This window comes from Osmerus eperlanus, chromosome 9, assembly GCF_963692335.1.
Source record: "Osmerus eperlanus chromosome 9, fOsmEpe2.1, whole genome shotgun sequence".
NCBI classification, from domain to species: domain Eukaryota; kingdom Metazoa; phylum Chordata; class Actinopteri; order Osmeriformes; family Osmeridae; genus Osmerus; species Osmerus eperlanus.
Window position 1 is genome coordinate 12,967,095 of NC_085026.1, and position 23,273 is coordinate 12,990,367.

The 23,273-nt window shown below is 48.6% G+C and overlaps 1 protein-coding gene across 1 annotated transcript in view; it reads left to right on the top strand.

Annotated features, from left to right (window-relative positions):
* The window catches only part of pacrg (PARK2 co-regulated), a 103,515-nt gene that overhangs the window by 51,924 nt on the left and 28,318 nt on the right, over positions 1 to 23,273 (top strand). Inside the window, exons 3-4 of the mRNA XM_062469400.1 lie at positions 10,955 to 11,126; positions 16,603 to 16,752. Coding sequence (XP_062325384.1) covers positions 10,955 to 11,126; positions 16,603 to 16,752 — 322 coding nt within the window. The remainder of the gene's footprint in view (positions 1 to 10,954; positions 11,127 to 16,602; positions 16,753 to 23,273) is intronic.

The following is a 23,273-nucleotide window of genomic DNA, read 5'->3' on the forward strand; positions in this document are numbered from 1 at the left end:
TCTCCTCAATAATGAATGAGTTCAATCAGAAGAGCAGGTGTCATGTGGGCTGACTGGAGACTAACTGGTCGGACAGGAAGCATCTCTACAGGGCATCAGGGCCCTGGAATGACCGGTTAGAACAGCCCCGTCAGGACAGGCGGCCAGACAGGCAGACAGAAAGATATTGACAGGCAGGCAGGCAGGCAGACAAGGATGCCATTAGACAAGCAGGCAGGCATGGAGTGATAATGTACTTAACCCTGGATAGTATAAGATGATGTTTCACCATGCGATGGAAGCTTCATCAGTTCCTTGAATGCAAGGCTCTGCAATAAAGAGCAGTCTTCTGCCCTTTGATAACTGATGGACCAATGTGCCTGTGGCTTATCTGAGCACAGCCTGTTTGGGAAAGCTTTGATATTGGCTTTTTCCACAACATATGCAGCTTGGAGTCGACTGCAGGGTACGTTTCATTCTTTTGCATAAGATTGAATATCTCATCTCAACAGCATTCTCCAGGTCCAAAATCATAGACTCAGCTAGATTGCGCTGTCTAGTGTGTGTATGTTCGTGTTTGTGTGTGTGTAAGTGTAAGTGTGCTCTTGTTCTGTGTGAACGTTTGTCTTCTCAGCGTTGCCTTTGCCTACCTTCTCCGCCTGTCAGTCTGTCCCTGTCTGCCGAGAGCGCTCCCTCCGTGGATGCATGTGATTAGGTCTAATTAGGCTGATGAATGGGGGAGCTGAGGGTCCTCCATAAGCATTTTATAATCTCTCTCTCTCTCTCTCTCTCTCTCTCTCTCTCTCTCTCTCTCTCTCTTTTCTCTGCACTCTTTATCAGCCAGGGTCTGTCTGCATGGAGAGGTATGGAGCTGCACCTTCTCTCTCTCTCTCTCTCTCTCTCTCTCTCTCTCTCTCTTTCTTTCTTTCTCACTCTCTCTCTCTCTAAGTGTCCTTGTCTCTCTAACTCTCACTCTCGCTCTGTTTTTCTCTTTTTTCTTAAAAAAAGCCAAATTAACAGAATTCATATAATTTGTATTTATTTATATATTTGGGGAGAATTTCTGCTTCATTTCGACAGAGAGAGTGTAGAGTGACAGGGATTGAAAGGGAGAGAGAAAGGGGGATGACATGCAGGAGGTCTACCCTGCAGTAAGATCTTAACCTAGATGGTACACACATTTAAACAGTTAGCCACCCCACAGTTACAGAATATATTCAGTTGTCAATCTTTCCTTTCCATCTGTAGACTGAGCGCAGGCGTCGCCCTTGAATATACACTTTAACATTTAGACAGAGATTATGCCCTCTTCCATTTACCCCCCTCCCCTTCCACCACGATCTTGCACACACACAAACACACACACAAGCAAGTGTACCCCCACCACCACCCCCCACACACACATACTTTCCCTCTCACTTAATTGGTTTAGATGGATATCAGGGCTAAAGCCTGGTTTTAAGCCATGCAATTAGTAGAGCTGTTATTGAATTTGAGACTGTGCCAGGAATACTGATCTGTCATAAACAACGTGTACACATATGCAGAATCCTGATCTGTTGGGTATATTCTATATTTAAATGTTTATATACATAAGGAGGGAGGGAGAGAGGGTGGAAAAAATTGCCAGAAATTCAATATGCTCTCCAATTATCATGTGTAATAGCCTGTAAAATCCTAATATCTATTCAGCCACTTGGAAAGGCACAAGAAATGGTTTGGCCACTTAGCCTAGTTTCCCTGGCCCTGTCCTCCATATGACAGACTGCCCTGTCTCAAGACCACAGAGAAATAATATGAGTCATATTTCATTTAAAGGCCCTCTATATATCCTCATTTTACCTTATTAACTGACTCCCCCCTCCCCCCATTCTTCATCTTTCCAATTTATCCAGAGCCCCCCATTGTTGATTACCTCTGGTGAACTTTACACCAGTTGCCCCCTAGACACTTTTGTTACACACAAAAACACACAGTAACACATTCCTCGACAGAGATTATTCCTCCATAAGGATGAGGGATGCAGAACTTTTGAGATCCCAGTTGACTTCCCAAAGATTCGCTTCTAATAATATTGTTTTCAAGCATGAACTTTTTCATCAGGCACCTGTTCCTACAGTGCTTGTACAGGATGAGGCGAATATGACTTGACTTCCAGACCTGGCTCAGCAGGTCTTGGTGGGTTTGATGAGAATGGATGAAACCTGAGCTCTGTTCTCCAGCTTTGTCTGTGTTCTTGAAGCAGTGGTATAATTCATGTTCAGTGAATCCTTTCTGCAAATGTCTTTGCATTCATTTGAGCGCTGAATAGTTTTGGGAGCTTTACCTAATATAAACGTTACATTGGACTCATATTGTTATTTTTGCCGAATGTATTTAACTATGAATATTATTATATTTAACTTGAATGTATACCTTTTGGACACATTTGTGCAGAGAATTATGATGTTAACAGTTCATAAACTCCGGATTGATCCTCTTGCCGATTCTCGGACAAAGCCGGTAGCCTGCGCATTGATTTAGAGCGTGCACGGAGAGAAGGAGCTTTAGGGAAACAAATCAGTGACATCATGTTTTAAATTTGAAAAGGCATTGAATACTTAAACACCACTGAATTTGTTGGTTCTGAATTCACCTCTTTGAAATGTATCTATACATTTATTTCAATGTAAAAAAAAAATCAGATCCAAAAAAGTTGGATCAAGGTTTTGGACATTCATTGCTCAAATTCGAACAGTACAATTCAGATCCCAAAAATGCAAAAAAAAAAATTAAAGCTTCAGAAATTCAAATACAACAAATTTCAGGCTGATCAAACCCGAATTGTGAAATTCAGAAGAAAAAAATAATAATGTTTGTCAAAAAGAATTGAGCCGAAAAATTTAAGATTGCAACATCCGGGATACCAAGGATAGGTAAGGCAATCGAGCCATCTCACTTCTCCGAGAAAGATCCGACTGCAGGCCTCTCATCCAGGTGTAGCTGCAGGCAGTCATACATGCATACATGCAGATCAGTCATACAATCACAGCCTGGGGTCCTACTGAGGAGAGAGGTCCAGTCTGAGGCAAGCAATACCTTGGAATCCCGGATGTTGCTGTTGCTGCTGCCCTGCCCTGCCCAGCCCAACCCAGTCCAGTCCAGCCTAACCTTGCAAAATGTTTGCCTAGCCTAGCCTAACCTTGCCCATCTTAGCCTATCTTAGCCTAGCTTTGCCCATCTTAGCCCAACCAAGTCTAGCCCTGCCCAGCCTTGCTTAGCTCTGCCCAGTGTGTCCCTGTGAGCAGTCTAGCATTCTACTTTGCTACATTGTACCCCCCCACCACTCACACACACACACACACACACACACACACACTCTCCTGCTGGCAGCTGCTCTGCTCACTTTCCCAACCCCCACCACCGCTCCCCTGCTGCCAGCCTCTCTGCCACGCTCCTGGAGAGAAACCGATAAGAGGAGGAGTAGGAATGAATCAAAGGTACTGTCTGAAAAAGAGCGCCAGAGCAAACACACAACACACCCTATTCTGCTTTCTGTTTCTCTCTTTCAGTTTCCTTTCTTTTCAGAGTGCGTTCTGCTCTTGTTCTGTCTCTGCCTGCAGTGCGTCCTTGTCCAGGTTGGTGAGTGTAAAAAGAGAGGGAATGAGAATAAAAGAGAGGCACAATAAAGATAGAGTTGGGGCTTGTTGTGTGTGTTTGTGTGTGTGTGTGTGTGTGCTTGCCTGTGTGTGTATATATGGGGTGCGTGGCAGTGTAGAGCAGAGGGACCAAGCTGTTTGCACCTGCAGCTTTTTCAATAAACCTGTCAGAGGCAAACTCATCTTCGTCACCCAGCCGCTCGCTGAGTCGACTGACAATACCTGTCAAATCTCCCAGACCTAGCTGACAACAACAACAACCACCATCAGTTTGGCCCTCGTTCTCTCTCTCTCTCTCTCTCTCTCTCTCTCTCTCTCTCTCTCTCTCTCTCTCTCTCTCTCTCTCTCTCTCTCTCTCTCTCTCTCTCTCTCTCTCTCTCTCTCTCTCTGTTGCTCTCTCTCTCTCTCTCTCTTTCTCACTCTCTCACTCTCTCTCGCTCTCTCTCTCTCTCTCTCTCTCTCTCGCTCTCTCTCTCGCTCTCTCTCTCTTTCTCTCTCTCCCCTCTCCTGCTTTAAAGCCACACTGCTCCCCCACCTGCTGCGTGAACATAAGAGACACCAAGTTCAGCGTAGTCATCCTGGATTGGTCTCAGGAATACTGGCTTATTCTTGAGACACTTCATCGATTGTTTCTATCTTTGTCTCATAGTTTCATTCACTCAATTGGTTGATTTACTGTTTGAGTCCAAACAAGGATGATTCAAGATTTTTCTGAATATCTTCTATTCAGTTATGGGATTCAGTGATTGACTGTGGTCATCCGACACTGTCTAATTTCTAGATCTTCTAATATCTTTACGCCAACATATTGCATATGACATATTGCATATGGCTCTTCAGTCATGCGTACAATGCTAGGCCTGGCTGCATGCTTCACACCAATGCTGCTACGGTGGGAAAGAGATGGATCCTCCCTGTACAGCCCATAGGCCCCTTCCGGAGAGGAAATATTTATGCTCTGTGCGTGTGTGTGTGTGCATCCACAATTTCAGCACACTACTCAAGTCCCACCGTACTGGACTGTAGTGTATTGGTGGAGAGAAAGCCTTTATTTCCCAGGCAAGCTGAGCACCAGAGCCTTGACCCGACAGCTAGACCCCTCCAGCAGCCCGAGATGGGGCTTTGTTCCTCCTCAGACGCCCAGAGCACACCCTGTACCAGCCCCTGCCCTGGGGGCCTGCATGCCCTGGGGCCAGGGTCAACGCTGGTTGAGAACAGGCCTGGGGACTGATGACTGCCTGTCTGTCTGACTGGCCGGGTGCTTTGAGGACAGTCTTTATGACATGGAGAATCAAAGTAATGAAAGAGCCCAAGAGCCTCCAGGTGGTGACGTCCGGGTGTGTTGACTGTCATCCTGTAGTCACCTTGAATGCTCCACTCTCTGACATGACAGAGACAAGCTCCTACTCTGAGACTCTCTCTGATCAGCAGGACAGTGACATGACAGCAGAATAGACCTTAATGCACGAGTGCGTACTGCTGAATACAATGAGCACAATGAAACAATCCATTGCTTCGGGTTCAATTATTCATCCGATTATCAGATGATGTCAGATGATCAGGATGAGGGCATTGAAGCGTGAATCCCTTCAGCCGCCCCTCTGATGTTCCCGCGGGAAGCGTTCCGTGCTGTGTCTGCCGTACCTTTGATCCAGCTCATCCGTCAGGAAACACCCTGTTCCTTTTATTTGGTCCGTCTAACTGTGGCATCTGTCTCTGTAGGAGAAAGAGGTAGGAAGTGATCATCATCATCGTCGTCGCCCTGGAGGAAAGCCATCTATCATTCCTCTCAGTCAAAGTGTGTGTGTGTGTACAGGTGTATGTGTGTGCGTGTCACAGCCTGGCTAGCTCCCTCTGTCCATAAATAGTAACCACCTCTCATGAACCTCTCAGCTGAAGGCCCAGCAGGTCAGCCAGGCACATATTGGGAACAACAGGTCACTGTCCTCTCTATGGAAACCTACCTTCAGACCTCTACCTGTCTCCCCTGATCACCGCAGTGCTCGATGGGAAGTGTACCCCGCAGCACAGTGGCTGGCTGGCTGTGGGCAGGGAGGGGCCTCTCCACAGCCTGGCAGTGCCCAGACTCAGAGCTGCAGCCTGGGGCACCTTGTGCCCCCCCCCCCACCCTCTACCCCCCATTGCCCTCCTCTCCCAGTAGTTCTCCTGCCAGTAGCCATATTCTGGTGCCACTGTCTATAATTGGACAGAGGCCAACACACAATTGGTGCATCCCCATCCCAACTGACTTCTCTCCAGTTCCCCCCTCCTCACTTCCTCTCCCTCCCTTCTTCTTCAGCTTGAGAGCAGGAAATACAATAATGGGTCCTCATCACTGTGTGGATGAATAGGACGCCCGGCCCACTGTCACAGTACCTTTCAGTCTGGAGACATATCCCTCTCTCTCTCTCTCTCTCTCTCTCTCTCTCTCTCTCTCTCTCTCTCTCTCTCTCTCTCTCTCTCTCTCTCTCTCTCTCTCTCTCTCTGCTGCTGCTCTCTCTCCTCCCCTCCCTAAGCATGTCATGGCTAGGGAGGAGCATGGCATGCCTGTTACCTGGCTGGTTATCTCATAAAGGCAAAACATTTGTACTACGCAAAAGTGTTGAGGCTCGTACCTGAAATCAATGGGATTTCAATCAATTCATATATCAAAGCAAACCATGAAAATGAGTGTGTTTGAGCGTTTGTAAAGATTGCTGGTGAAGGACTGAAGCAGAAAAAAATATATTTATCAAAATTGTACAGCCGGCGACACACTAGTTACGCTATCGGTTTGCTGATAAAACAGTGTGTCCCTATATCTTGCCAGTGCATCTAACAATAACCATGAACAAGCACAGACACACACACACACACACACACACAAAGCCGTTGATGGATTGGCTCTTTCCATTTTAAACAGGGAGAGAGTGCATGCCCTGAGGGGACCCTTGTGTGTGGAAGTACTTTGAAGTGTCCACATTTTAATTCATCTGTTTGATAAATGAGAGGGAGCCAGCACAGTGGGTCACCTCACTCTGGAGGGAGGTTCACACAACAAGCAAGTCTGCAGGAGAAGCAGGAGGAGTGGAGGAGCAGGAGGGAGCAGGAGGAGTGGAGGAGTGGAGGAGCAGGAGGGAGCAGGAGGAGTGGAGGAGCAGGAGGAGTGGAGGAGCAGGAGGGAGCAGGAGGAGTGGAGGAGCAGGAGGAGTGGGGGAGCAGGAGGGAGCAGGAGGAGTGGATGAGCAGGATGGGAGGAGGAGGACTGGAGGAGCAGGAGGGAGCAGGAGGAGTGGATGAGCAGGAGGAGTGGAGGAGCAGGAGGGAGCAGGAGGACTGGAGGAGCAGGAGAGAGCAGGAGGAGTGGATGAGCAGGAGGAGTGGAGGAGCAGGATGGAGCAGGAGGAGTGGAGGAGCAGGATGGGAGCAGGAGGAGTGGAGGAGCAGCAGGGAGCAGGAGGAGTGGAGGAGCAGGAGGAGTGGAGGAGCAGGAGGACTGGAGGAGCAGGAGAGAGCAGGAGGAGTGGATGAGCAGGAGGAGTGGAGGAGCAGGAGGGAGCAGGAGGAGTGGAGGAGCAGGATGGGAGCAGGAGGAGTGGAGGAGCAGCAGGGAGCAGGAGGAGTGGAGGAGCAGGAGGAGTGGAGGAGCAGGAGGGAGCAGGAGGAGTGGAGGAGCAGGAGGGAGCAGGAGGGAGCAGGAGGAGTGGAGGAGCAGGAGGGAGCAGGAGGGAGCAGGATGATTCATGGCGGATGACACCTTCGAACTAACTCCCCGCCCTCTCCAGCTAATAATAATCATTTGGATCCATCACACTGCACCAATGGCTCCAGATTAATAGAAATGCATTCATATTAATAACAATGTACTCATTTAGTAGGCGCTTCTATTGAACGTGACTAACAGCACAAGGGGCATTTTTAACCTGTGGCCTCTTGACCTGCTGTCGAATGCTCTAACCTCTGAGCTTTACACTCTCCTTCAGGCAGGGATGGCTGCTGATTCAAAGGAAATACTGATTAGCCTTCCTCGTGTTGATTACTGTTGGTTGCTAAGCCTGTTTGACAGCAGCGTGTCAGTCTCTAGTCAGTCCCACAGTCAATCAATCAGTCTGTCAGTCAGGACAGGGATTAGCACTTCTACTTGCCATCAGTACCCCGTTCCCCCTCTCCTACCTTTCTCTTGTCTCTCTATGTGCGTTTGGCTTGACTGCTCTGGCCTAGTTGCGTCTCAGTTGCACAGGGCTCTCTGACACACACACACACACACACAAAGTAATTTGGGCTGTTTCACCTTTAAAACTGGAACAGTTTCCAGGCAGTCTTCCTCCATGCCTCCACATATGAGTCCTCCTCAGAGTTAATGTAGATAATGTAGATAATGTATTAACGCTAGCAGGATGCGACCAGGAAGATGGACCCTCCATAATTGGGTTACTCTTTCAATTACCCCAGCTAAAGATTGGTTTCATAATAGCAAAGCCATTCTCTAATCCTCTACATTCCCTGTGAAACCATGGTTGTGTGAGTGTTTGGGTGTGTGTGTGTGTGTGTCTGTGTGTATCAGTCTGCATTGAGAGAAGACCGAGAAAGGGTAGCCGTCTGCCTTTATGCAATGTCGCACTGTCAGTGTGTCTTTATACTTGTGTGTGTGAAAGGTTCGGAATAACTTCTAAGCTATGTGCATACCAGTGTGTCTAAGTGTAGGGAGCTATGTGTGGGTGCTGAGTTCCAGCATGGCTAGCTATGTTAGTGTGTTTACAGGACTGTACAGTTGCTTCATAGAGACTCCGGTGATGAATGGTTCTGTCTCTGTGACAGGGGGAATTGGAAAGAAACCAGCCTAACCTGGGTCTCTCTATCTCTATCTCTATCTCTCGCTCTTTCTTTCTATCTTTCTTTTTTCTATCTCTTTCACCCTCTCTGTTAGCCCGGTCAACCCAGATGTGTCACTACTGAACAGCCAGATACACTATGTTTTACATGACATCAGTTGGCTAGACCATTTTTACGCCTCCTCCTCTTTTGGCTGGTTGGCGGCGGGCTGTCCGTCCGGCAGAAGTGAATAGTGATGTTTGCCATAGCAATTACGCTGAGCCATACCCCCCCACACCTTCTCAGCCTCCCCTTTTCTTTCCTTCTCTATTCCCAACCCCCCAGTCTCTTCCCTGGTGCTGTGGTTCCCAGGAGAGGCTAAGCTCTGGTAGGCCTGTCCTACACAGCCTGGCCAAACAGCCAGCCTGACCAACCCAGCTCTGGCCCCTCATACCAACCCTACCTGGCCCCACTCCTTCTATCCCCAGCCTCCACCATCTCAACCCCCGTGACCCTCCTCCCACTGTAGTATCCCATCTTTCTGTCTGTCTCTGTTTCTCTCTCTCTCCCCTGTCTCTCTCTCCATTTGCTGTCTGAGTTGGGAGCAGGGCGCTTCCAGGGGCCCCTAGGGACCTGAGAGCCTCAGTTGTTTAAACGAGGAGGTGTACAGCTCTTACCAGAGCAGACGTGCAGGTCTCTGTTAGCGGCGGGCTGCTAATTGCTGCAGCGTGGTGTGTGCCGCGGGGGGGTCTCATTGACTCAGCACCTCGGGGAAGTCCTGCTCCCAAAGACAAACAAACCTGAGAGGAGCAATCAATGCCGGATGTGAATGTTACCGCTCTGCCCAGCCCACTGATTACGATTCTGAAGGTGTGTGTGTGTGTGTGTGTGTGTGTGTGTAGGTTTTCCCACAGTGTTAACTAGTGTTCTCACCCAGCCCAGGTGGTCAGCTGGGGACTTCAATTCGGTACTTCCTAGCCTGTAGCATGTGACCTGTAACTTATAGCATGTCTCGTCCCTAAGTGTGTGAACACATCGTCCCTGTCTCCTCTCATCCCTTTCATCCCATTCATCCCTCTGTCTCTCTCTTGCTCCCTTTTCTTTCACCATCTCGCTTTCACCTTGTCTCTCTCTTCCTCTTTATCTTTCGCTCTCTTGCTCCCCCCTTTCCCCTCTCTCTCTCTCTCTCTCTCTCTCTCTCTCTCTCTCTCTCTCTCTCTCTCTCTCTCTCTCTCTCTCTCTCTCTCTCCCCCCCTCTCTCTCTGTGCTCATATTTGCTTTTCTCCTTTTTTCTAGCCTGACTGACTCACAATGATTATCTTGACCAAGCAGGAAAAGGTCAAGGTTAGCCAGCAAATTGCCTCAAAGCAATCAGGCTTGTCTGTGAGTTAACAGTGGGAGCTCTGCTCTTCTCTTTCCTGGCCTACTGACTCTGTGTTTACTCACCAGACATGCATGGCAGCGGGGAGGGCTGTGTGTGAGTGTGTGTGTGTTTATGTGTGTGTGTGTGTGAGTGTGTGAGTGTGTGTGTGTGTGTGTGTGAGTGTGTGTGCGAGTGTGTGTGTGTGTGTGAGTGGGTGTGTGTTTGTGTGTGTGTGAATGTTTGTGTGTTTCTGGGGTGGAGGGACTGAGCAGCTTTGATGTTCCTGCTCTTACGCGAGGGCTTGGCAAGGCCAGGGGACTTCAAACACCTGCGTTGGTGTCCTGGTGACATTTCAGTGTGGTCCAGTGTGACCCAAGCCAGCAGGGGTGTCAGGAGATATCGCGTGTTTGTGGTGTGTGTGTGTGTTTGTGGTGTGTGTGTGAGAGGGTGTCCTCTAAGACTCCTGGTTGCTGTGGGGTGTTTGTCTCTGCTCCACAGGGATTGTCTTTTATTTCCTGAAATGGTACTCCCCCCCCCCCCTTCCCCTGTCTCTCCCAACAATGGGGCCACACTGCTGAATCCACCCCCCTTACACTGCGTAGACACACGCTCACACACACACACCGTACACACACATGGTCACACACTCACATGAAAGGAAAGTTCTGTCACCTGTCCCCTCCAGTCAAGTTTGGATGAACAACACTGTGTATCCCCCTCCCCCCCCTCCACACACACACACACACACACACACACACACACACACACACACACTACCAAGCAGATGATCAAAGCCTAACTGTGCTCTGTAGCTGAATGTCTTTATTTGTCCCTGTTGCTTGTGTGTTTGCGTGTGTGCGTGTGTGTGGTGTTTTGGGACTGTAAATAGTGTAAACAGGTGTTAATGTGTCAGCCTACAGGATACCAAATGTTGAGGTGTCGTGATCTCCCTAACAGCTGCCTCTGTCTTTCACTGTGTGTGCGTGTGTGTGTTTGTGTGTGCGTGTTGGAGAGAGTGTGTGAGGGTTATAAAAGATCTAAATCCAGGAGTAGTGTGTGTGTGTGTGAATACTTTGTGAATCCAAGGGCAAACAAGGACAAAGGACATTGAGCCGCTTCCCTGCAGGATGAATATACTTCATTGCATTGGTTTACTAACGTGTGTGTGTGTGTCTTCCCCCAGGTGGAGATAGAGAAGCTGGACTATCACCACTACCTGCCTCTGTTCTTTGACGGGCTGTGTGAGACGGTCCACCCCTACGAGTTCTTCGCCCGTCAGGGGGTTCACGACATGCTGGAGCACGGCGGAACCAAGATCCTCCCTGTCATCCCCCAGCTCATCATCCCCATCAAGAGTGAGTGGCACCCACACACACACACACACAGAACAATAACAAACAGGCAAGTGTGACACCACACACACAAGTGTGTTGTCCACATATGACAGAGATAAGTATATATATACATATGACCCCCCCCTTCTCGCATGCTTGTGAGGGGCCCTTATATGGTTATATGTCTTTCTGCTCTATTCTTACATCAGCCAGGGGCCAGGGTGTCCTTGTTCCCTGTAAAACAGAGGCCCTGTGCCCAGGCCTGCTAATCTGACATGAATGTGGCGACATGCTACATATAACCTCGTCACAATGCTGCCTCCCCTGTCCTACCATTGGTCTGCTCCTCCCATTGGCCCCTCCCCATTGGCTGACTGACTTGCGGAAAGGTCATGTCCTGGAGCCAGAGCTCGCCACACCAGAAATAGACATCAGAATTTAGACTCCGATAAAGGTATCATCACTGGATGGTGTCTGTAGTTATTTAATGTTCCATGGAGATTACGTTGTAAGTGTAGTTACACGCACGCACACACACACACACACACACACACACATGACAGAGAGCTTTTGTCTTATACTGGAGCCAACTGGAGTGTCAGTCAGTTTCAAAGTTCTAAGCTGAGCCCTGTGAGGGAGTGTGTAAGGGCGGTTGGCGGGGAGTGTGTGTATGTGTATGTGTGTGTGTGTGTGTTGTGAGAGCCTGTCGAGGCAGAGGGGCGGAACGACCAACAGCATGCAGGGTCTGGTTCAGACATGGACACACTGACAGACTGACCCTGGCACTCACTATCTGGGAGGTTCTACTGAGCTGGACTGAAGACTGGAGTCACAACACAACACTGTACAGCACAGCAAAGCACAGCATAACACGCGTCATCACTGAGTAGCCATGCTCACTACACATACAGGACTGGAGAATAGATTAGTTGTTGAAATGTGATGGTGTATTTGCTTACTTTCAGCACTGTTGGTTTTTAGATTCCTATTTTCTAGTTTATTCACAGTCTAGTCATTTTTCTAATTGCCTAATTGATTCAATTTTACAAACTATGATTGGTGCCCAGCCATGCAGTCTCCTATTTGACTCCCTCGAAAACCAAATCCAAATCGATCCCTGCTTCTCTTTACATTATTTGTTTATTGACAGGTTATGAGTATGATTCATGTTGAGTTTATCAAGTTGATGAGGACAGAGGAGAGATGTGCTTTAAGCTGCTGTCAAACACGCCAGGACTTTCCGTTCTTGTTTCCTTGGTGAATTCCACAACCACCCCCACCCCCCCCCACACCCACACACACCCACACACACACACACACACACACACACACACACACACTGACTCAGTCATTTACATTCAGATAGTGGATTCCAGCTCCCTCTGAGCACAGGTATCGGAGGTGCTCTTTATGAACACACACACCTAGCTGTGATAATGGAATTTTAAATGGCGGCCTCGTTATTAGCTTCTTGGTTTATTAAAATCAGGCGAGTTTCTGCGGCGTCTCTACCACCCTGACCAGCCTGCTCCGTGGCTCTGTTGCAGATTAATTACTTTTTCTGGGGGGCTGGAGGGAAGAGCCGGGGTGAGGACAGAGGAAAGTAAAGGGCCTGTAATCTAAATGGCAAATAGTTCATGTCTAGAGCTGACAGCCTCATCCAACCAGGCCTTATCAGCCTCGCGGGCTCAATCACTCTGGACTGAAGAATTTAGATGATGACTCTAGGTCATCCTGTGGAAACGTCTCTCTCTCTCAATTCATCTCTCTCTCTCTCTACCTCTCTCTCTCTCTTTCTCTCTATCTCTCTCTGCCTTTTCTCTCTCCCTTTCTGTCCCTCTCAACCTTGCTCTCACTACCTACCGCTATCTCTGTTTTTCTCCCTCTCTCTTTGCCTCTCTTTCTCTTCCTCCTTCTACTCCTCTCTCTCTTCCGCTGTACCGTTGAAAACCCCGTAGCAGCCACCATACTGCGTGACCAAACACAGAGACCAGCACCACGTTGGAATGTTTCACCTACTCATCCAAGACAATTGAAACTAAACTTTTGATTCTAACACTACTTACCTGGTTTTCAGGAATAGCAGAATAGGACTTTCAGATATAATGGAAAATGAGACAGTAACACCCTCATTTGGTTTTGCGGCCCTACTTTAACAGTCAGGCAGATTCTCCACCATCCCTCCCTTGAGCCTTGTAGACTTTTCCATTTGTTCTCCCTGATACTCAAGTCACAGGCTACTCATCACACATTGATCTTGAGCTTAACCAGTGACACCTCTCTGTTGGAATTTAAAAGAACATTTGTAACATATATACCATATTTTGGGAAATAAAGACTCCCCAATTTTACATTTTTCTTGTGGTGGTGCGGTTTATATTTCAAAGTGGCTTATAGCACGTTTTTATTACAAAACAACAGTAGAAACATTTTTCGTGAATGCTATTTAACCCATTCCAAGGAGTAGCCTCGCACATTAGGGGTGGGAGGATCGATCTAAAGTATCGATAGCATCGATACCAACGTTGGTATCAGTATTGAACGATTCTCACGTGATGAGATCGATACTTAAGTTTCAATTTATCTTCTCTACATTCAGTACACGACTCCCTTATAGTGGTTGTGCAAACCCCGCTCCTCTCACTTCGCTCAAGTTCACTTTGCTCCTCCCCCACCTCCCCTGCTATGCTGGGAGTTGTTGCCGGTGTCGTGCCAAGGCACTTATCCCCTCCAGGATTTGCATCCCTGGCCGCGGGAGCACGCGTGCACTCAGAGAAGCACTTCGAATTCACCTCTTAAATGGAACAAATAGCGATGTGCAAGACTCAACCAGGTTTTCCATAGTAACAAGGGACTCATTTATCTTCATAAATATGTTCATTTGTGGAGATGTCTGCTCATTTCTAGCAAACGTTACAGAGGGGAATCAGGGATACACATTATATCAGGCCGTTTTTTCACCTGATATAATGTGTATCCCTCTGTAACTTTTGTGTTCATTGACAGACCCTTTGCATGTTAGGGGAGGGGGTACACATTATATCAGGTGAAAAAAACAGCCTGATATTTCCCGAAAAATAAGTATATATATGTATGTACGTATGTATATCTTATTTTGTGTAGAACCATAACAACTCAGACATTCCCATGTCCATTGGCATCCTGAGTGGAGCAGAGGACAAGGTCAGGCTGTTGTTTCTGGAGCTGAATATGGAAGCAGCGCATCATGATTAGACGGATGACTTCATTCATATCCACTGTCACAGCATGGGCTTTGTATCACTAATTCATCCTAGTTTGACTCTCCTCTTGCACTCTTTATTATTCAAGGAAAGAGACTGGGGCAGACAATGAGAGAGAAAGAGAGAGAGAGAGAGAGAGAGAGAGAGAGAGAGAGAGAGAGTGAGAGAGAGAGAGAGGAGAGAGAGAGAGGAGAGAGAGAGAGAGAGAGAGAGAGAGAGAGAGAGAGAGAGAGAGAGAGAGAGAGAGAGGAGAGAGAGAGAGAGAGGGGGGGGGGGGGGGGGGGAAGGAAGGAAGGAAGGAAGGAAGGAAGGAGGGAGGGGAGGGAATGGGGGCTTTGAAAGGGAGAAAGAGAGAGAGTGGAAAGAGCAAGAAAATTAATAATTGAACAGCCCTGCCTGTGAAATGTCACAGCAGGGGAAATTGTTTTGCGCTGGTGGTAATTAGGATTTCATTGTTTGTTATGTAGGGTTTGAGATTCCTGTCATTTCTGATTCAACCTTATCGCTGTGATGGCAGATATCTATTCCCATGGTCTGCGAAAGCACAAGAGAGATATCTTACAAATGCTCATTCAGCACTATCAGCCCTTAGCACTGACACACACACACTCAGAAACACGCAAACACTCTTTACCTTGGTAAGATAGGGTAAAGAGTGCTTTCACTGTGTGTGTGTGCTCACTAGAAATTAACCTTGCAGTGAGCCCGATAAGGCTCACTGTGAAACTCAAACATGTACAGAATGTGTGTGTGCGGTGTTGTGTGCGTGCGGTGTTGTGTGTGCGTGTGTGTCACGCTCAGTCCTTGCTTTTGAGAGTGTAGTAAACATTTTGCATGTCTGAAACAAGCTGCTGTGTGTGTGTGCGTTGAGGAGAGAGGTGGTGTGCATCACCTCTTCACAGCAGCTTCAACGTGTCAGGCTGTCCTGTGCTCAGTCTGAGTGCAGCACTACTGGGAGGCTGGAGTGTGTGTGTGTGTGTGTGTGTGTTTGTGTGTGTGTTTGTGTGTGTGTTTGTGTGTGTGTTTGTTTGTGTGTGACAGTGAGAGCATTTGCATATGAGCTGTTTTATCTGTCTGGCCGCGGGTGATGCAGCATGCGGCTCCCTGAGTGCAACTGTCATACCACACACTATGTTCTCTCTCTCTCTCTCTCTCTCTCTCTCTCTCTCTCTCTCTCTCTCTCTCTCTCTCTCTCTCTCTCTCTCTCTCTCTCTCTCTCTCTCTCTCTCTCTCTCACATTCTCTCTCTCTCACATTTTCTCTCTCTTTCGCTCTCTCTAAATCCCCATTTTACTCTGTCTCTCTTTCTCTCTCTCTCTATCTCTACATCTCCCTTCTCTCTCTCACTCTCGCTCGTTCTTTTCTGTCTCCCGTTTGTGTCCTTTGACCACATGATTAGCATGCTTTCATAGCAACACGTTGTGTAAGTGTTGAGGCAGCCAGCCAATCACAGGCTGGGGAAGTGTGCTTGTCTGAGACAGCTCCTCTCCACAAGGGCCCATGAAGACAGGATGAAGAAAAACAGGGAAAGCTGATGAAATGGTGCCACAAACACAGACACACACCTCTCTCCCCTCCCACGCAGGACACACGCAGAGGGACTGGATAGACACATGCGCACTGACACGCACTAAGTACACACCAACAAACACTTTGACATGCACTCACACACGCACCAACACAAGGAGGCACACAAACAAACACACAATTAGATGCCCGCACACGCAGGCTTGCCACCCATGCCAATCGCTGATGTTTCTAAACCCCACATTCTCCTTCTGCCACTTTCTGTTGGGCTCTCTCTCTCTCTCCATCCCTCTCTCGTTCTCTCTCCTTTACTTTCTCTTTTGTTCTCTCTATCAGCGGGAGATGGAGTTAAGTGCAGCTGTCGGCCAAAGTGCCCAGTGATTGGCTCTCACTTAGCCCTGTCTCTCTCCAGCATATGGGCTCTGTGATTGCAGACATTTAGACCTTTATCCTGTCACTGGCTAACAAAAAGAGATGCAGCTAGAAATGCAAGACGCTAGTAGTCAGCATTAAATGTGTTCTATGCAATGTTGTTGGTCTATGCCATAAGCTAGTGTATGTGCGTGTGTGTATCTGTGTCCATATGCTTGAGTGTATAATTCACCAGTTAATGTTGCCGTTTTTAGGTAAAATCCCTAACGTCCTGACATACTTGTGTCGACCCCCCCCCCCCTGACCTCTGACCGTTAAGCTCTGACCTGACCTCTGCCCTGTGCCCTCTCTCCCCAGATGCCCTGAACACCAGGAACCGCCAGGTGATCTGCACCACGCTGAAGGTCCTGCAGCATCTCGTGGTGTCAGGTGACATGGTGGGCGAGGCCTTGGTCCCCTACTACCGGCAGATCCTGCCCATCCTCAACATCTTCAAGAACATGAACAGTGAGTACAGCCTTCATGTAGACAGAGATCACTGCTCTGTGTGTGTGTGTGTGTGTGTGTGTGTGTTACATGTTTGAATGTGTGCCTAGGCCTGGCTAGAATGTGCTTTGAGAGTGTTTTTGTGATGTTGCCATGGGTTGCTGGGATCCCTGTGAACAGCAGTAGTGTTGTGTGGTAGTCAAGGCTGCCTGGGACCCATCTGAGGAGCCTTGTGGGGCTTCAAACACCCAAGCAGCTCTGTGCTGTTGTTGGTTTCCAAAGGGCAAGGCCAGGGTGGTAGAAAGCTGCCTAATTACCATTTTGGTACAGAAGAAAGAAAGTGTGTTATCTTGCATGTGTGTGTGTCCCCAGTCTGTCCCCAGGTATGTTACGCTTGTCCCTAAACGCTGGGTGTTATTCTTCCCTTGCCTAAATAGCCACTTGACATTGTTTAGCCTCTCCTCCTCATGCTGTCTGTGATAGGCTTGTCCTCCCTTTGATCTGCCAAGCCCTACCTAGCTGACACACACACACACACGCTGGCAGATTGGCATCAGACAGGCAGGATACCATTCAGGGCCTGTGTGTGTGTGCGCATGTGCGCATGTGTGTGTGTGAGGCATCTGGTGCAAACCGGCTTGAATGCCATTCAGGCGGTCTGTGACATGTGAAGGAGTAGCATTGTGAATCAATCACTTAAACACAGGCTTAAACAGGGGAAACACAAGGTTTAGACTCTTAATCAATATCCAATTTGAATCTCTTGTCTCTTTAATTCGACTAACATTATCTGTTGCGGTTTCCAGCTGTAAAAAATAAAAAAATAAATGAGCCAGGGAGCTAAGGGGGAAAGGAGGGAGGGAGGGAGAGACAAAGGAAAAGAGAAGGCTGCATGAAAAGCATGAGTTTTATGCAAATCTCCTGTGTAAATTAACTGTCAAATCAATCTTTTCAGCATTGTGAAGCCTAGCCCGTTTCTTCTGCTCAGCGATTGGTCAACCCATATCCCCACCCACAAAGAATCGTTAATCTTGTTGATTGGCCAGACTACCATTGAAACTGTTATCTTCTCACCTCATCCATTCTGTCATCCTCGTCATCCTCATCCCTCAACCCACACACTGGCAACCCTTTTAAAGCCATGCCTGAAGGCTCCAACTCTCATACTGGGACTCCTGTTATCTCACATATCATTTTTGTTGAACTGACATATTTATATCTTTGGCCATACTAGTGTTGATTCCAGTCTGTCCACAACTGTAGTATAGTATCCATTCCCACTCTTGTTGCCTCCCACCATATCGACTGGTTCAGTGGACAGTGGAGTGTATTGTGTGGTCGAATACAATCAACAGAAGACTATTAGCCAGCTACAACCTCCTCTGTCTCAGTCTCACCCTCTCCACCGCCAACGCTGGTATGAAGTCACCCATCTGAACACAGAGGCATGCTTCTCATCAGTGCAGCCACAACACAGGGCTCTGTCTTTGGCTGTCTGCAGCTGGACATGGGGGTGAAGAGGTGGGGGGGCCTGGCTGTTGATGAGTAGTCCATCATGAATGCTCACGTTGTGCCTCTGCCCTGTGTGTGTGCTTCTGTGTGTGTGTCCTAAGCTGGCAGGCCTGATAATGGTTCTGGCACCCTCACCCACCCCAGCCAACAGCTGCACACACACACAGACACACACACACACATGACACACACACACCTACAGGGGTCCTCATGCACGCACAGGGGGTCGTCTTTGTCAGTCCCCGTGTCCCTGGCATCGAACACAGGCCTCTTCTGAAGGCTCAAAGACTGGCACCATGGAGAGCCCTTAAACTTGTTGGTCCTTTAACCCAGGCTAACACTCTGAATCTGGGGTTGGACATATTGAAGGAATCCTTGATCTCCAGCCCCAGATACAGTACCAGTGCTGAGCAGCAGTCTTCTGACGATGCGGCTAATGATTGTGAATGAAGCGGACAATGACACGTTATCATGGCATAGCCCCACGATAATGGCTGACGATATTACCCTTTGTTTTCCGAATCAGCTCCTCTTCTGCATTTGTTTGTTTTGTGTGCGTGTTTGTGTGTGTGTGTGCGTGCGAGGATGTGCATGTGTGAGTGTGTCCACATGGTTAGGATCACCCAGAAATCGCAGAGGCAATTTGCATAGCTCTGTTGTTTGCTTGCTGTGATAAATTTAGTCCCTAATGAAATGCAACAACAGTCCTTATGTAGGAGAAACACAGTCAGTCATCCTCCAGCGAGCCTTCGCTTCTGGAAGGAACTCTCTTCAGGAGCTACAGCTCCTCCACTTAACCAGGCCACCACCAGACAGACACAGTGTAAACTGTTAATTGACTAGTCTGTTAAGAAAGAGAAAGAGAAAAAACAGACAAAAAAGTATTGGCTTGACTCTCTCTCTCCTAGCAGTGGAGCGTGTTTGTGTTACTTGAGTCATTAGACGAGGTCATCAACAGCCAAGGCCCAGCAGGTGTGAGGTCAGCTGACAGAGGTGTGGGGGCTGACAGTGTCCAGATGGGCCCCGTCCCAAAATAACTGCTTCATAACTGGTTCTAAACCAGTTAGAGATTGGGGCCTTTCTCAGACACATTCATCCTAGTATCTCGGCTCTGTTATCTAGTTTTTTAGGCATCAGAGGCGTCAACAGGTCTTCTCTTCCAAGGAAAAGGGTGAGTGTTAGTGTTAGTGCTTGTTACCCCCCACCCTGGATGTCCTGGTAGTCTGTTACCTATTTCTTAGTTCGCTTTCATGCTAACTTTGTGGAAGCTGTCCTATGGTATCTTTGTTAGCGAGTTAGCCTAGCAGTAGCAGCTTCTCCCTGGTGCAGGTCTCGTCGAGCCTGTGTGAGGTGAGGATTTGTCTCCCTGGCTGTGTTTGTTTAGTCTGCCTGGTTGTGTGTTTTGTATGTGTGCGTGTTTTCTGTTGCTGTGGTTGTTCCTTGTTGTTCCTGATGGTTTTCTCTTGTTATCTATGAGGTGTAAGTCCCTCATCCCCCATTCATCACTGCCAGGCCTTCTGTGATCTGCTTCATTTGTACTCCTTTATCTTCCTGTAGGAATGTGGCCAGTTACGATAAGGCCCCTCTCTCTCTCTCTCTCTCTCTCTCTCTCTCTCTCTCTCTCTCTCTCTCTCTCTCTCTCCCTCCCTCTCTCTCTCCCTCTCTCTCGCTCGCTCTCTCTCTCTCTCTCCCTCTCTCTCTCTCTCTCTCTCTCTCTCCCTCCCTCTCTCTCTCTCTCTCTCTCTCTCTCTCTCTCTCTCTCTCTCTCTCTCTCTCTCTCTCTCTCTCTCTTTCTTTCTCATCCTCCGTTCCCTCTCCCCACACACACACACAGACACCTCTGGGCTCTGCTCTTGCTCCTCTCACAGCCCCCCCACCCTGGCTCTCTGTCCTCCCAGCTGTCTGTCCAGCCGGCAGACTGGCTGGCTGGGGTTTTTATCCCACTGATAAATTCAGCTATGGGGCTGGTTCTTGCTGATGGATGTAGCAATGAGGCTGTGTCTGTGGCTGTGTATAGCTGGGTCTGTACGAGTATGCTCGAGGCTGGCTGGAACTCTCCGGGTGATGTTTTTAGCATTTGACTGCTCTGTTACACTCACACTGAGAGGAAGCCTGACCCCTGACCCCTGACCTGCCTCCTGTACCCCACAGAGGACTTTGTGTGTGTGTGTGTGTGTGTGTGTGTGTGTGTGTGTGTGTGTGTGTGTGTGTGTGAGAAAGAGACTTTTCCTGGGCTTGGTCCTGTACAACATTACAGCACCAATTAACTGGACTGAGTTTTCTAAATGTTGTTTTCCCTGTACCCTCTTTACTATAGCATGAAGCCCAGCATGTTCTGGTGGACTAGCCCACCTGTGTTGTCCCAGCCCATGTATCTTGTGCTTCACTCAACTCCTCAGGGATCCTTTCCTTTAACATTGGTTTTATTTAATGACCACAACTCCAATCGCTGTTCTGAATGGATGCATCATGCATTCCCTGTGTACCTAGTGGCATATCAGGGTCACCACCTCCAAACACCCCCCCCCCCCCCCCATACCCTCACACACACACAGACACACACACTCACAAACAAACAATCACACACATTCACAAACACAGAAACACATAAAAAAACGAGCAGACACTAATACACACCAAAACACACCAAAACACACTACCACTCACACACAATCCAAGACAAATGCCCATACACACACACTTCCACCCCTGGCCCCTGTGTAATCCATCATCCTCCACAGACATGGCTCCTTGTCCCTCCACACGACAGAACACACATTTCATCCTCAGCCCCACTCCCAACACCCCCCCCCCCTTACACACACACACACACACACACACCACCCCATCTCCTCCTTGAGATATCTATCAGGCAATCGCTGCCTGCCAGCCCCTTCACTATTAAAACACTGGGTGCCCTGGGAGTGGAGGGAGGGAGGAATGGGGGAGATAGAGAGTAGAAGTGAGATGGAGTGAGGGAGAAAGGGAGAAGCTCAGGTAACCCTTCTCCTCTACACCTCCCTCTTGCCCAGCATGCTTCACAGCACATAATGACTTTTCCCTCCTTTCCCATGTTTAAGAAAGACAGTGGAAATATAGAAATATATTTATATATACTAATGGAATTTTCCCCATGGATATGGCCGCTGCCTCTGTTAATTTCTATTGTCAGCAGGTCTGAGGCCGGCCAGCCAATCAGAGCGCGGCGCCGGCCCCTGGGCTTCCAGGCGCGCTGCGGCTCCAATTTAAAGGTCACCTGATAAGGAGTGTGGCTCATGCATAATCTCCCTCTCTCTTACTCTCGCTCTCTCTCCTTCACACACTCTCTGTCTCTCTCTTCTTCCCACTCCTTCTTTGTCTGTCAGCGTTTACAGTCACGCTGGTTCTACCTCACTGTCTGCCTCTCCCTCAAACGATATCTCGCTCTATTCCTTTTTTTCCCTCTTGTTTGTTTTGTGGCGGCATGACTACCCACTCGGTGCTTCACCTTCTAGATGGTGGGTTCATCCGAGGTGGCTGGGTAGATCTGGAGGAGGTTGGTGAGTGAGTATGTGAATATGTGAATATACGTAGGAAGTAGGTAGGTAGGTAGGTAGGTAGGTAGGTAGGTAGGTGGGTAGGTAGGTAGGTAGAAGGTGTAGATGTAGGTAGGAGATATGAAAATAGACAGGTAGCTAGGTAGTTAGGTGGGAAGTAGTTAGGTAGGAGGATTATAGGGTCACTAGCGACAGTAGGTTGGTAGGTAGGTTGCCAAGGTGATGTCTCTCCTTCCCCAAGCATGGACCAGCAGTCTTGTCTCCCTCTGCCTCATCTGTCAGTCTCAACAAGACTCCGCCTTTCTTCCTGCTAATCCAAAAAACACTCAATTACCTAATTGGATGAGTTACGAGGGTCCCTCCGTTCATTCAAATCTCAATGAGATTAGCACAGCCAGTAATTGATGAATTTGAGGCCGATTGAAACGATCCTGTATGTTGTACTGGCTCTGGGGGTCCTCATGTTCAACACAGTTATTGAATGGTCCACCGAGGAAACAATGGGGACAGATGAGTAATGTCTCCTGTGACGGCGTCAGCCAGAGACTAGGGTGGTGATCAGTCCACATTATGGATGGACCAGAGAGCAGCCTTTTGTTCTGGCGTCACCTCACAGTAGAGACATCAGGCAAAGCCAGGGCCAGTGTGTGAATAGGTATCTTGGTGTGCGTGTGTGGCGCGCGTGTGTATATGTGTGTGTGTGTGTTTATTACCCTCAGCGAGTGTACAGACCCACATGTGACTGCTACCTGGCAGGGAGTTTCTCAGCAGCACTTGAGCAGATCATTGTGTCTGACATCCCCTCAGGCTGCTAGCGACTCTCTGCCGGTGTGTGTGCGCACGTTTGTCCGGCCTCGTTTGAATCAACATGCACACCTCGCTCCCACACTGCCTGCTGGCTCGCGAACAGACTCTCTCTCACACACACACGCGCGCGCCGCACAAACGTATATACTCACACACACACACACACACACACACAAAGGCATGCACACATAAAAGCATGCACAGGCATGCACACATGGACACACACAGCAGGCATAGGGCATGCTATTATGTAAAAATAAAGCAGGAATGCACCTATAAAAACACACCCCTAACACACACATCTCCTATTCACATCCCCTCTTAGGTATGCAGGGCTGTTGATTATCGCCCTCCAGTGTCAGTCCCTATGTCTCCGGGCCTCTTATGTGGCGGCTAGGTCATATCTGGCCAGCACCTGGCCCCCGACCCCCCAGCTTCCAGGACCCAGACCCCACACCCTAGACCCAGCCCCCAACCACAGACCTCAGTCTGTGAAGTTGTATAAGGTATTCCTCTCACGGGTGTAACCTTATCTGCCTCACTAAAAAGTCAGGGGTCAAGCCTGGCCCCAGTCTTACAACTCCAGCCTGACAGGCCTAGTCCCAACCCCAACCCCAGTATCCCTCACAGATGCAACCTTATCTCCCTCACTCTCAGACAGCCAAGCCCCACTCAAGCAAACTTTTG